Below are 15,167 nucleotides of genomic sequence, written 5' to 3'. Positions count from 1 at the left end.
AAAGAGTACATGATAATTTGATATATGTTGCGAACATATTAACTTCGTGTTGGGTAGTTGGATGGTGAAATGGAGGATGCTTGAGTGTGTCATTCGATATAATATTTGTTTGTATTTATTGCCATCATTCATAAATTGTTATAACTATATGCTGTCAGTGTGGTGGTATTGATAATGCGTGTTGTATTTTTTTGCTTTATGTGGATTGGGACATATTAGATTATATGGGAAATGATATGATTTTGATTTTATTACCTATGATGTGGTAATGGTATGATTTTGACTTTATTATCTATGTTGTGGTGAATGTTATGGTTTGAATTCTATATAAGTTGTAGTTTATGTATTTAATGACAGACTTATGAATTCTAATAATGATATTTCCACTCATGATAGTACGTCCACCCACAATGATACGTCCAATAATAATGATATTTTTACTCATGATAAAATTTATAACACAAATACCATAGATGATAATATATCGTTATAAATTTTGTAAACAAGTGTCATTGTTGCAATACAACAATACTATGACACATTTATCTATAAGGAGTCAAATGAATTTTATTTATTCTGGAGCAGATCATGTGCGTGACATCATTGATAGACAAAATAATACATGCAATGATTTATTTAGGATGGAATGACATGTTTTTTCTACATTTGTGTGACATATTGGAAGGGAATGGTCTAATAAAAGATGAAAAAAATATCTCGATTCAATAATAAGTTACAATTTCAACGTCAAATTCAAGCATTTATTGAATAACATTATCAAATACTTTCATGTAGTTCTTAAAGGTTTAATTGAAATTTCAAAATGTTTGACTATTCCCCCAATTTCAACAAAGTTTTGATGTATATACGAACAAATGAAAGATATTGATCATATTTTAAGGTATTTCCTCAATGACTTCCTTCATTTTCCATTATTTTAATAACACCAAATATGATTATTTATATTGGAAATATATAAATATAAGGATTGTATTAGGGCGATCGATGGGACATATATCAATGTGCATATCATTTTCATGTATCAGAATAAATTTCGAAAACACAGAGGCATAATACAAAATCTTATGGCCACTTGTGTTTTTGATATAACATTTACACACATTGTAGCTGGATGGGATAGATCGACCAATAATTTTTGCGTGTTTCCCAACACTATTGACAAGTCATCGTTATAATTTTCACATCCTACTCTAGGTTAGTTTTTAAAAATTAAGATAAAATGCAAGATTGAAAATATGTTAGTATATTGTCTTACTTTCTTATAAGTAAATATTATTTGATCGACTTTGGATATCTATTGATGGTAGGCTATCTTGTACCTTATCAGAGTGTAACATATTATTTAGATAGACAATTATATTTCTTTTTTTGTATGACATTGTAACACTTTTTATTTTGATAAAATGTGGTGTGTTTGTAGTATTCATGGAACAATATTTCCCTCATATTGTTCTTATGACCTAATGATGAAATAATTTGCTACTTATATGAAGAAAACTAATGGAAGAGTATTTTATAGATATTCATCATGGCAGGTAAATTAGTTGGATCTAGTTTAATACAATTTAAGTTTTCATAGCTATTACAAAAAAATTCATTAATATATTGACTATTTATTTTCAAAAACACGATGATGCATTTTTATGACAGATCAAGTAGATGACCATGATTTGGATAATGTAGTGGTTAAAAAACTTATGCATGACTTGGAGAAAGAGAAAAATATTGGATATGCAAAAATATGATATATTAACTTACTTATAATATTTATTTTGAATTTTATTACAGTGTTAATTGTAGTATTTCTCCTTTCAACGATGATAAAAAAATATAATGATTTTAAACATGTTGATGTACGAACTATGTGTCTGTTTGAATGTTAATGTAGATGGCAATAAGATATTTTACATGTTTATCCTAAAGACCTGACCCATTGAGCCGAGGAAAATCCAATCGAGTTGTTTGAGTCTGAATTACGCGATCAAATTACATTGTAGAGTTTGGATAATGGACTTCGTGTTGGAGCTCTCCCCTTTGTCATTGTTCTGATCACTTGAAATTCCTTCAGTTTTAGAGTCCATAGTAATGACTTTTTGCACCAAGTCTTGCAACATCTTCCCCTGATTCTTTGTGGTTTCCTTCTACAAGGCAAGCACCTCATCGAGTTTAGAATTCCTTGTTCCTTCAGTCATGATAGGATTGTCCACTTTGATACCATTGTTCCGTGCAAGCCTTTCATTTCTTATAATTTTGAAGAGAAATGGTTACTTCGAGGGTAACCAACCTCTTGAGATAATTTTTGGGATAATTTTTTGTGCTCTTTTCATTGAAATGAAAGACTTAAATATAAATAAGTTGCTACATCACCAATTCTTCACCCATGACATACAAACAAGCAAATCCTCTTAAAAACAAGCATCTACTTCTATCACAACTAGGATTGTTACTGACCCAGTTACCTTACAACTGAAAGATATTGTTACAACTAAGCAACATGAGTGTAACTGACGATAGAACCATTCTCACGCTTGTGTGTATGGAATTAGGCACACAACAAATAAGCCAATATTTAATACATTTTTTTGTTGTTGTAACAAATAGCAAACACGTTGAAAATTTACATTTTGACGCAAAAAGTGTAAAAACGATGTTTTAACGCAAAATCAAACATCGCCTAATTAGTGTGGGATTGTGATTTTTACGTCAATCCAACGATTTTCATAAAAAATATATATATATATGAACCGTTGATTTTAATTTAAAAGAAAAAAATTGAAAAATCCAATTTTAGAAAATCATAGGCCTAAATCATTAATCAAGTTAGACAAAAAAATGAGTCATGTTGGAATGACCTAAACCTGGAACCTCATATTGCATTTGAAAGTAGATAGGAACCATAGTTACTTTTTCACTCGTATCTCGATGAAAATATCTATAGTTCCTATCCACTTTCGCATCAAGAAGTGTGATATGAGGTTCTAGCTTGAGGTCACTTAAGCATTATTCCAAAAAATATATATAAAAACCAAACAAGTCGTAGACAAAATCGTTGATCCTTAGCTTTGGGATACACAAGAAAAAGATTTATGGTGTATCTGCCAAGTTAGGGAATGTATGGGGCAACCCAAATTTCATCCCTAAATCTGAGGACTTTCAAACAAAAATCAGCCTCAATCAATTTTTGACCAAGTTTCCTAACAAATACATTAATACATGTTGGAGAAGGAAAATATATAGAATAAAAAGAATCTTAGAAACCTATACACATGATGGATGGACGCAAAAAAAGGGAAGAAAAAAAAATCCCTATATGGATCAATAAGAAAATAGAAACAAATTTTTTGGACTCCCCATAACATATTGTCAATTAAAGATCCACAACCACGAGAGATCATGCATGCTTTCTAAAAAATAGAGAACCAAAAAATATATACATATATATATAAGAGATCAAGGGTCATCATACATACTAGGGACGCAACTTGGTCCGGTTCAAACTGAGAACCGAACCAAACCAATAGCTTTGGGGTGATTTGGAACAAGTTGCGGTTTGGTTCCAGGTTACGAAAATGGAGAATTGATCAATTTGGTTCGGTTCTCAGATCAAACTTGTATAGAACCAAACCAAACCGACCCCATTTGCAATAAAGAAATATGTATGTATATCATGATTTTTATGAATTATTTTAGGAATGAGGACAGAGATTAGTGATCTTTTATGGATAAACTAATGATTTTTTATTGATAGATTAGTGATTTATTTTATGAAATTTTATGTTTATTTTTTATATTAAAAAATATTACTTACAATTTATAGAATATGGAAATTGGTTCCGTTCTTATTCTTATTTAGTGGAACCGACCTATGTTGGTTAAGTTCCAATTTGACCTTAAATCGAACCAAGTTGCACCCTATGTACCCCATTGAGCATATATGTATATAAGGTAATCATCCAAGAATCCAATTTTCAAATTCCTTTATTCACTCTGAAGGAATACCATCGTATTTTTAAATTATTTTCAATTCTGAGTTCTTGGATAGGTATCATCCTATCTATCAATGTTATACCTATATATGACCTCAATAAGTGATGCATCTAATATTTGATTTTATTTTTTTCAATTTAATTCAAATTCAATTTTGATGTTTAAGTTGGGCCCGAGTTGAGGAGCTTTGATTCACTTTATTTTGTTTAAGTCTATCTTGGTTGGTTTCCTTTTAAGTTTCAAAAAGGGGTATATAATCGATGATGATAAAAATGAATTGGTCGAAGTATTATTATTATTATTAACAAGCACTTTGAGTTACTCTTGTGGAATCTGATCATCTCTGGGTTGGATCCTCTTTAAATTAGATTGGAAATTGGATTCTGTGACGATCATTGCATTTCATGGGGTTAAGTGACACCATTTTCTGTGTTTAATCAAGGCATTATGACCATTGCAAATCAACAAATTTTCATTAACCCCTTTTATTTATTGTCTAGGAGATTTGGGGGGTTGCTTCTATAATAAAACTTTTTGGAATAAAATAGAAAAGAACATGAGGGTTTCATTTTCGGATCACTGTCACAAAACATGTGTTTGCTGTATTTTCTACGGGAAATCTTTTGTTTAATTTGGTTGAAATACATTGCCATTAGAAGTTTTGCATTTTTATTGGGTCAACTCTATAATTTAGGTGATTTTTTTTTGGCATGTGAACATGGAAAATATTTTGAAAAGATTGTTTTAAATCAAGTAAAATTGGGTTTAGAAAACCATGTCTTAAAGGCCAGAAACCCAAAAAAAGATCATTTTTTGTTGTGCACAGACCAATTTTAAAGTCCATGGTGTGTTTTAGTTAGTGACACGCCAAGTTTTATGTGAAAAGATCATGTTTTTTAACATCTAGCATTGATGTATTTTTAACAGAGTATGCAATATTTCTACTTACTACACACCACAATAAAGTGAAATATATAGTTTTTTAAAGCTCAACTTATGTCATAGTACATGAGCTAATTGCCATGTTAACTTATTCGTTTCTTGACTTTTAGTTAGTACTGGTTCGTGACAAAGGTATATAGAATTTTAGAGATGGTTTTAGATCCTAGTTGTAGAACGTTATGTTCTTCTGAGTCAAAATTATGGTTTTGGTGAAATATTGGATTGTTAAGTGGGGAGAGATGAGAAAAATAGTGAGTTTTCTTCTCTCCAAAATTGACAGATTTGGAGAGAAACAAAGAAAAATCCTTTTAAAATATTTTATAATTCCAACTCTGCCCCTAGATCTCTTTTAAGATATTTTAAAATTTCAAACTTGTCCCAATTTCTCTCCTGTCAATCCAAACATATTAGAAAGAAATTGAATTTCTCTTCTCTCAACCCAAACAAAGTGTAAGGGTATTTCAGCCATTTTTTGCTGGGTCTTTGGTAGAATACCAAGGCCAAAAGGAGTATTATGTCTGAGTTAGAAAAATGGTGGGGGGATATCAAATATTCACCTAAACCCCAAAACCCATTTTCTTAAGGATTATTAATGTACAAAAATTAATTTTCTGTTGCAATTATTTATCAAAATAAAACAAAATAAAATTAACCATGAAGGGGGAATTTTTTTGACTCCAAAATGTAAGTTTTGTCTATCTATATTAAGTATCGATTAAGTCCAAAAGACATCGACATTAGATATCTGGTATTTCATCTTGTACGAATAATATTACTTTTTCCCTTTAACTATGAATTTATAGGGGATTGTTGAAAAAATTCATAGTTTTATTATATATTTTATTCTTATGTTTTGTTAGGGACAAGATTGAACTCAAGACCTCTCGAGTGTTATTTGTAAAGTGCAGAGATATCCTTAATTGTTGAAACATAAGCAAAAAGTGTTTTGCCCATTTTTGTATAAGTTAAAAGTCAAAGATTCTCTTAGTTTTTTTGTTTGTGAGAATTGTAAAGACAACTCTTCCAAATTTTAGTTCCACACCGGATAAATACAAGAGTGGTGCTTACCTAATAAAGGATTGCTTGAGTGTGAGTGAGAAAGAGAGTGGGTCTCATGCGCACATGGGGGTCCAAGGCACCGTGGGACTGTAACCTATTGTGTTTGGGGCCAATTCGTTGGAAAATCGGAGTGCGTGTGCGCATGTGATATGCACACGAGAGGGTGCACATCTTGAATTTAAGCCTCGTGTGAAAAGCTCACTTTATCTCAACTGTTGATCTGTCATTGCTTCTTTTTATTGCAACCATTGATCTGCCTAACCCGTTAGAGTTAATGTGTTGACCATTCGATTTCTCTAACGTTCAAAAATAAACTAATTAAGGCCCAAACGTATCTACCATTACTATAGTGGACCGTTGGGCCTTTGTCTATAAAATAGATTATACCTAATCTTTGAGATATACAAAAAAACTTTTTGATCTCTCTCTTATTCTCTACTCTAGTGTTCTCTCCAAGAAAAAATCTTGCATACAATCTTGTTGCTTGTATAACTTTCGAACTTATCGACTTCACTATAGATCTGTTATTTTCGAGTACATGGTTAGCAGATAATAAATGTAGAATCTTGGAAACCAGACGCTTGAGACTAACTGTACTGAGGATTCATTATAAAGTGGTAAAATTGATTTTAATGACAAAGACTTTTCTGTGCCTCAATCATCGATAAGTTCTTCCAATTTCTTCGTATTTTTTATATATATTATTCTATTGGTAATAATCTACTATTTAAATAATACATAACCAAAAATCATAACTAGAATTAACATGTGTGTGGGCAAGGAAAAGTAATGGAGTAGGGGGGGGGATGAGAGTTCCAATCAGCACAAGAATACTACAGGCTTACCATTAAATAGTGCTTACTATTATATATTTTGATAACTAAATTAGTGTTAATTATATAAATTATGAACCACAATACCTCGGGCTCAGGCACTTTCCACAAAAAAAAAATACTATTTATAGTAAGTCTAAAAATAGTAAAGTTCTAATTACTTCCTAATTCAATTAAGAATCTTAAACACATTAAAACTCTCTTCTACCAGAAGTTCAAAATCACAATCGAATTAGAGTTATTCACAATCAAAGATTCTATATATAGAAAGTCCAAATTTAACATTGATTTTGGAGGTGCAAAAGATTTCGGTCGCGTAATCTTCTTAGTCCCCAGTGCATTGACAAAGTTATGCCCAATTTACTATAAACTATCCATGTAGATCCTCCTGTATCAAGTAGTCCTCTTGGAGATAGGTTGGTTCCTAGTAACAAATGAGTTGGTTCGAGAGCTAGAAGGGAATGCCTTTTTTTTGGGTCTAGATGTCAATGCATAGACATCTTCAACTGGAAGAAACTTCACTTTTCCTGTTTGAACCTTCTTGGAAATATTATTTCTAGAAAATGGTTGCATTGGGGGCTTACTCGTAGGCAAACCTATTTTTGTCTTACTTGAATCGGGCACCTTTGGAAAGTCATTAGCCATGCTCAATGTCTTCTGCTTTTTATCTGCAATTCGAGCTTCTTCGTCCCCGTGAAATTTGTTGGGAACCAAAGTATTCGACATTGGAGCCTTGGGAAGCCATTCCTTTACTCCAGATTTTGGTGATACTATGTCATTTTGTCGTTGACATGCTTCACAAATCCAACTTTTTGGAACTTCTTTGAGATGATTGCGCATGCAATAACTGAAAATGGAAAAGAAGAAAACATGTCTTTTTAATAATTGCCAACGAATAGAATTAATGCAAATGAAACACTTTCCTTAATAAGATTTCAAATCTTACTAAGGGTCGTTGAGCTCAAATGGATTACCAAATTGGCAATCTAAACACCACAGCCCTCTAGATTTCATGGACAAATTGGGAAGAAAAAAAAAATTGGGCTTGATCCAAGGTTTTGAAAATGGACAGCTATTGAACTCCAACCAGACACCCAGATTTAAATTTAAATTTAACAGCGAAAAATAACCTTTTTATGTTTTTTTTCAAGTTCGTAGATTTTTTGTCTTCTACATCCCTGTGGCATTAGATCATGTTTTTGGATGCCACATGGTGAGCTCAACGACTCTTAGTAAGATGATTTAAAATCTTACTAAGTTAGTCAGGCTAGACTTACTCTTTGAAATATACAATTAATTCAAGAGAAACAATTAGGTTGGGTTTTCAACCATGAGTAGTACATGCAAAGGTGTGGTCTGAGTAAACATTTGATGATCGCACCTGACATCCCAAGGAAAAATATCATGCTGAATAGTTAAGTCTAACCATCCAACCACCAGAGTCTGTATAATTGACATTTTTTCTTTTTACCATACAAAGGACTGAAGGATCAGATGGACTATCTGATTAATTGGAATGGAAAACTTTAGTAACTAGTTTAATACCAACAGATGAAAATGTCCGGCTATGACTACACAATAAATAAATTAGTAGGTCCCCCAATCGGGGGCCAAAGTGCGCCAAGTTGTTGAGGGGCCGAAGAGAAAATGTAGACTAATCAGTTAAGTGGCTACTAGCCAACGTAGGCTTGACTGACTAGACTACCGGTATCAGGTGGAGTTCTGTCATGTTCTTGTTAGTTGTGCAAATGTGCTCTTATTTGTTCCTAATAAATGATATGCAGTATTGCATTTGCTACAGAGGACAACAAATGGAAATATAAATATTAGCTCAAAGATATATATTGGGGGCAACCATACATATGTTCATGAGATGCATGGCAGATGCTACAAGTTGAAAGAAGTTTTGCATATCCAACATCACCGCAGATGTCACATAGCTGACCCTGCACAATGAAGAGATAATATAAGAAATCTTGCATTTATCATCACCACATAGAAATAGCTAAGCACTACCCAATAGAAGAAAACACAAAACTTGTATATTTAGTTAGGACCAAGCAAGTGGATCTCCTAAAACAGCAAGACAAAGTCACATGCACGCACACACATACACATCCTTGAAACATACATTGTGTGGGTATATCCTAACTAGTTGGGGTTAGGTATTGTGAATAACTTGATATTAGTATAAGGAAATGATAAAAAGAGGTCTCTATTTATATCAAACAAGTATTCATTAAAATTTATCTATAACCATAGCTGAAGGATAAACTTGTCGAAGAAAATTGATTTGTGTACTAATCAGGAAAAAGATCCCAAAATTAGAGAATCTCTTGCAGACATATAATTGCAATAATAATAAATGCCAATGTAATAAATAAATCTATCTTAATCTTAAGCATTGGCTTTATTTGGCAATTATAAATTGAAACCACTAAACTTGGTTACTTAAGAACAAGCCCACTATTAGCAAAAATTAACCAATGTATAACAAAATACAGTGTCGGGCCCTTGAAAAGGATAGACGCACAATACATTAAAAAACTAAAATATTTGTTTATGATGCCTATACCTCATGAGCTTGCCAACTATGCTCTCAACCAAGCTGGTCTCTTTACACTCACATGGGGCACTTGGTGGGCAATGATGTTGTGGTAGAGCACCATTGATATCCTCACATATCACGCCATAAGAAAATGCATTATAAACACAAGATGTGATAACCATTTTCTCTTATTGGCACCCTATCACAACTACTTGGAGTTCATTACCCAATCTTATATTGCTATTCACCAATTCCGGATTACAAATCCTCACCAATCTTTTATTTAGATAGGACACGATTTGCAACCTATCTGGAATGTAGTTCTTTGTGTTTGGTCCTCGACCTCGTTTTTTTTTTTTTTTTTGACAGGTAAAGATAATTTGATGTCATAAAAGCGGAGGTTGAGAAGACCAACCGAAAAGAAAAAGAACAAACATATCAAAAGGCGGACAAGCCGTCAAAAAAACAACAAAAGATTACCCCATATCTACATTGCACACCCTCTCCCAATTAACAACGAATTTCGAAGAAAAAACCCCTAAATTCCTTAAAACTTTTACACCAAAAGAATAACAAAGCTAACACCTCTAAAACTAACTAATGCTCATCCTTATATTTGTTCTCGAACACATGGTTGTTCCTTTCCTACCAAAATCAACTAACATACTACAAAGGGAACTAAATCCTTATATTTGTTCTCGACCATTCTTTCTCTCTAATGAAAATTTTCTGATAAAAACCAATATTCCCAATAAACTATCTATATAATAAAACAAAATGGTGGCTCCTACTCTTTGTCTCAAGATTTATACCCCATAAACAACATATCTTCCTCTTTCCAACATACCCCTAACTTTATTTTATTTCTTCTTCCACTCTTTTCCAATATTACCCCCTCCAATTTTATTATCTTTCCTCCTCCCTCTATTTCAATAATACCTCTCCAACTTCATTATTTTTCCTCTTTTACCCCCTTAACCACAAAGAGGATGCTTGTGCCGTAGGTACAAGTAAACTCTAGATACTTTATGATAGATGTTTGTTATTAAATATTTGTTAAACAAAGGATGAAACTATCTACCTAAGGAATAGTGGTGGAAACCTCACCGGTGTAACAATTTTTGTTTCCTATCCTAACTTATTTTATTTGAAACTCCGCTATGCTACAAGAGCATTAAAACAGGGTTGCCTAAACAAGCCACTCATTATTATCATCAATTAAGAGTGTAAACTATTGGACATGCCAAAGTGTCGGGTTTCGAAATGGGTTCCTCGTATATTTTCATTTAATGCTTAAAATGTTGAGGAACCAATTAGTGTTTTTTTTTTAAATCAAGAAAAATCTTGCAACGACTTTTCTAAGGATGAAATTGGCTATGCAGGTTTTTATTAGTCTGATTACTAAATACCACATGGGCATAATAAAGAAGTGTACTGCATTAAATATACTAGAATATTTCTATTTTCACAAGATCCAACACAAATCAAATCGCATTTTTTTCTGTATATTTTTCAGTGGTAGTCACCATACATTTCGCGAAATGTTTCAATGAATAATGTATAACAACCAAAGTAATTGAATTTTAGGTATAAATGCAAGTCTTTAGCTGCATATTTCAATCAATAGTAAACATTGATTGGAATATTCTTTTTTGAAAAAATACTAAAAAAATATTAATAAAACTTATAAATGTAATTTAAATTATAAATCACTTGTAGAAGGGACTTGCAAGTTACGCATAATAATAACATCCACTAATAAAAGATTGTACATAATATCCATTCAGAAAGCTCGCTCACATTGGTCCGGCTTTATGTTCTCATCTTTTATCCCGCCTACCAGTGGTTACGTGAAGGGTTCCATCGTTCTCCAAAGCCAAGCAATCTACTTTGCAGTATGATCACGTATTCGATCTAGGATTCTTAAGGTAGGTCTTCTCCTCGAAGCGTAGCTCAGGAAAACAACGAGGTAGTTAAACCAACTTCTTTGTAGTGTAATTTTGTCACTTGTTTTGGATCCAACAAGAAAGATGATGCAGTAATGCGCAACAGTTTTCGCGCGTTAACACTCTGGAGTTGTTTGTTTGGGTGCAGCTGGAAAAGAAGGTGTATGTGAAAAGATGCTCAAACGAAAGTGTTATTTCTTCGCGCCGTAATGTCAAAAGAGAGAGTATTCAACATGGCTCTTTGGGGTGGAGTGAAGATCTAGGAGTGCAAGCAGTACAAGCCAAAAGGTTTCCATATTGTTTGGAGGGTAGGGTGCATAAAAGCCAAACCTAACCCCTATATATCGTCATAGAAGTTGTTCCTAGGGAAGATTATGGTTCTTAGGTATCCAATTAATTAATCCCACAAACCAAGAAAGCTTAAGCAGAAATGAAAGAGCATGATGAGGGGAAACAACTAAATTGAAGGCTCCACTCGCTCTAACGCCCATTTAGTAGAAAGTAAAGTGGAGTACATAAGCCCTTTTAGATATAGGGGAGAATACTACACAAACTCGTAATAACACTTCGAAGGTGGACTACTACATGGGTGCGATAATAAAGCCAACTGATAAAAAGGTGAGCAAACCTTATTATAATAGCAAAAAGCCTATTTATAACCCTACCCATTTTTTTTCAATAAGCCCCACTCCTTAAGTTTAGAGGCCCCTCTCTCTAATAAGGAAGTAAACAAAAAAGAACAATAGCAAATGAATATGTTCGACCTTTATTTCCTCATCTTCTTATTTATAAGCCACAACTCATTTTGATGTTTCCAATGTCCCATAGAATTTTTAGGGCTCTCCAAACCACTATAGGTTTGTTGAGTAATCTTTTTTTTTTTTGTCTAAAAATAGGTTTGATTTGGTTGAGAAATTCTAATTTCAACTTATTCTTGTATTATTCATCAAAGAATTTGTATAAATGAATTTCTTTTTTAATTGGTAAGCCTGTTTTTAATAAGTTTAGTAACTCAGTGTTAGAGGGATTTGAACCCAAGTCTCTGGTATTATCACCCAAAGACTTTATCAAATAAGCTAGTTGGCACCCAAGAGAGCATTGAAAGAAACAAAAAACTTATTTTGAAAAACAAACTGCAACATTAATTGTATGAATAGGGGAAATCCGTGGAATACGTACATGATCAAAGAGAGCTAACGAGCTATTCTTATGAATTGAACAGGAGCAATCACAAACAAAGACATCTCCACTTCATGACATCATTTTGAGGTATTCTTCCCCACCCCCAACCAAAAGGAAAAGAAAAAAGAGACACGGTATCAATGACAATTTGTGAACGGGGATTTGTGAAAACATTCTCACGCTTAATATCTAATTACATCCATTGTTCAAGCCACATGTCAACAAGACCAATGATCACTAACTGGAATACTTTTAACGACGGACATCATATGTAGAGCACCAACGCATCATTGCATCCTCGTTTGAAAATCAGCTGTTTATATTTAGTTGACCTCCACTTTATTGTAAATCCTTGAACTTCTTAATATGATTGCATTTTATAAATTTAGTTATTGAAAGTCTATATAAAAGTTCTATGTCAACAAGAAAGATAGAATTATCAAGTTTGCATGTTATTGTCTTCAGACGCTATGCGTTAACGTATTTGATATCTTTTGCTGATAAAGAGATTGTACGGATATTATATGAGTTGGAATGTTCCCACAAAATACTGCAGATCTAAAGCATCCATCAACATGTAATAAATATTCACCACAAGCTTTATCTAGATAGAAAAGTCATTCTAAACTAACCAAAAATTTTCTCAGTCAATTTTCTAAACACAGGTTTAACAAATAAAGAAAACTAATAAATAACACAGATGACAAAAATGAAACTAAAAGGCAAAACACAAACATATTACTGATAATAAGAGAATAGAAATTAAAATAATAAAATAGGGTAAAAGCATAACAAGATCTCCTTGAAGAAAAAAAGAGAACATGAGCACAAACAGAAAAATTATTTTAAAACAATAATATTTTTTATGATTTCCAAAATAAAAAAAATCAGCCAAAAAATAATCTAACACACACTCAACAGCATAGAAGAAACAGGTAAGTGAGCAAATTTATTCACAAAAGCAACCAAATCACACACAAACAAACAAAGGAAGGAAAACCATTTTTAAAATTAAAACAATTATAATAATAAATAAATAAAAAGGAAATTCAAGCAAAACCCATTCTCAAAGGGAAAATAGAAAATTCGTTTCAACTTTCAGTTATGAAACAACCAAAGAAAAAGGTTAGTAAAGTTGTAAGCAGAAAAATAATCAAAAACTAAAATAATCCACAGAGATAAACCCAATTAACAAACCAGCCTAAAAAATAATAAAAAATTAACATAATCCACAGAGATGAACCCAATTAGCAAAATGAAAAAACATAAACAAAATCCGCCTAAACTTAATCAAAACAGAAAATACAAGAAAAACAAAAGGAACCCACATGAGCTATTGATACCAAAAGTTAAAAAAAGAGAAAAACAAACAAAACCCAATCCACAAAATGAAATAAATAAATAAAAAGAAGACACAAAACCCATTTCAAGTCTTTTGTTTCAAGTAAAACCCATATCAATCCAGAATCAGACCAACCAAAACAATCAAAAACACAGTTGAGAGTTGAAACTTTAGAGAATTAAAACAAAGAACAAAACACAAAAAAGCATTTCTAAAGAACAACCCTCCAAAGCAGAACTAAAGAAATATAACACAAACTAGTTAGTATTTCAGACTGACTAACAAAAAAAAAAAAAAAAAACGCAGAACTGTAAAACGCAGTAAAATATATACATATATATATTTTTTACCGAGTGCTTCTTCATTGATCTTTGCATTTCTTTGATTTTTTTAATCCCTCTCTCTGTGAAGCCGTCAAAGAACAAACACTGTGAAGTGTGTGAAAGCGACCAAACCGAAGAAAATAGTGGCCCACTAAATCTGTTCGTGTCTGTTTTATATGGACTAGTGTCTCAAACCTGCTGAAGCCAATAAAATTTTGCCACGTGTACATAAGAGATCTGTCAACCTTCCTCATTTCATCTCCACGTGTTTTCAACCTGATGACAAATGTCTTGACCCCTGTTGTGTCTTAGAGACTGATCATAAAATGACCTAAACACCCTTGTCTTCAACTTTGTCTTTAGTCCATTGTTTTGTACAGGGGTTATTTGGATTGAGGTTGATGATCAAGATATTTAGGTTATTTACACTAGTATTTTAGATAAGATCTAGGTCTAGATTGAATGAGGCCATTTAAGTCATATTGAAAAAGTAAGGGGAGTTTTGGTGGGGTAGGGTCTTTTTAGGTTGTTTAAAATAGTTTCTCATAAAAGACATAGGTCAAGGGGCATATCGTTCATTTGAAAAATGGGATGTATCTCTAATATTGATAAAAATGTGGGGGTATATCTAAATCCCTATTTTAAAATAGAGAAATGATTTTTCCAGTTAACCTGTCATTATCCATTCTTCTTTCGGGTTTCACCATCTTTATTATAATGACTTGGTGACATTAATTATACAACTAAGAAAGCACCGAATCTGAAAGAAACAAACAAAGGTTTTTAAATCAGGGTTTGTTTGCTGGAAAATTAGTGGAAAAATGATTTTCAAGTGAAAATCAATTTTTGTGAAATTTTTATTTGCCATATTTGATGGAACTAAGAATCTCCTGTTCAATTTCTCAGAAAAATGTTTTTATATTAATTAAATAAAATAATATCTTTTAAAGGTACAACAAATAGTTGATTTTTAGTTGTGGTTGT

The 15,167-nt window shown here is 32.3% G+C and overlaps 1 protein-coding gene across 2 annotated transcripts in view; it reads right to left on the bottom strand.

The window, feature by feature from the left end:
* LOC147401351 (PHD finger-containing protein 1-like) overlaps positions 1-14,309 on the bottom strand; it is a 37,626-nt gene extending 23,317 nt beyond the window's left edge. Inside the window, exons 1-2 of one of the 2 annotated variants that reach the window (XM_086442610.1) lie at positions 14,211-14,309; positions 8,703-8,788 (exon numbers count right to left, since the gene is read on the bottom strand). In XM_086442610.1, coding sequence (XP_086298736.1) covers positions 8,703-8,788; positions 14,211-14,237 — 113 coding nt within the window. In that variant the 5' untranslated portion in view covers positions 14,238-14,309. Of the gene's footprint in view, positions 1-8,702; positions 8,789-11,190; positions 11,813-14,210 lie in introns of those variants that run through there. The other variant, XM_086442615.1, reaches the window with a different exon arrangement.
* Positions 14,310-15,167: the final 858 nt, after the last annotated feature.

Source organism: Akebia trifoliata, chromosome 5, assembly GCF_017979445.1.
Source record: "Akebia trifoliata isolate Shusen 1 chromosome 5, ASM1797944v1, whole genome shotgun sequence".
Taxonomy (NCBI): domain Eukaryota; kingdom Viridiplantae; phylum Streptophyta; class Magnoliopsida; order Ranunculales; family Lardizabalaceae; genus Akebia; species Akebia trifoliata.
Note: the sequence above shows the minus strand (reverse complement) of the source record. Positions and strands in the feature narration are given on the sequence as shown.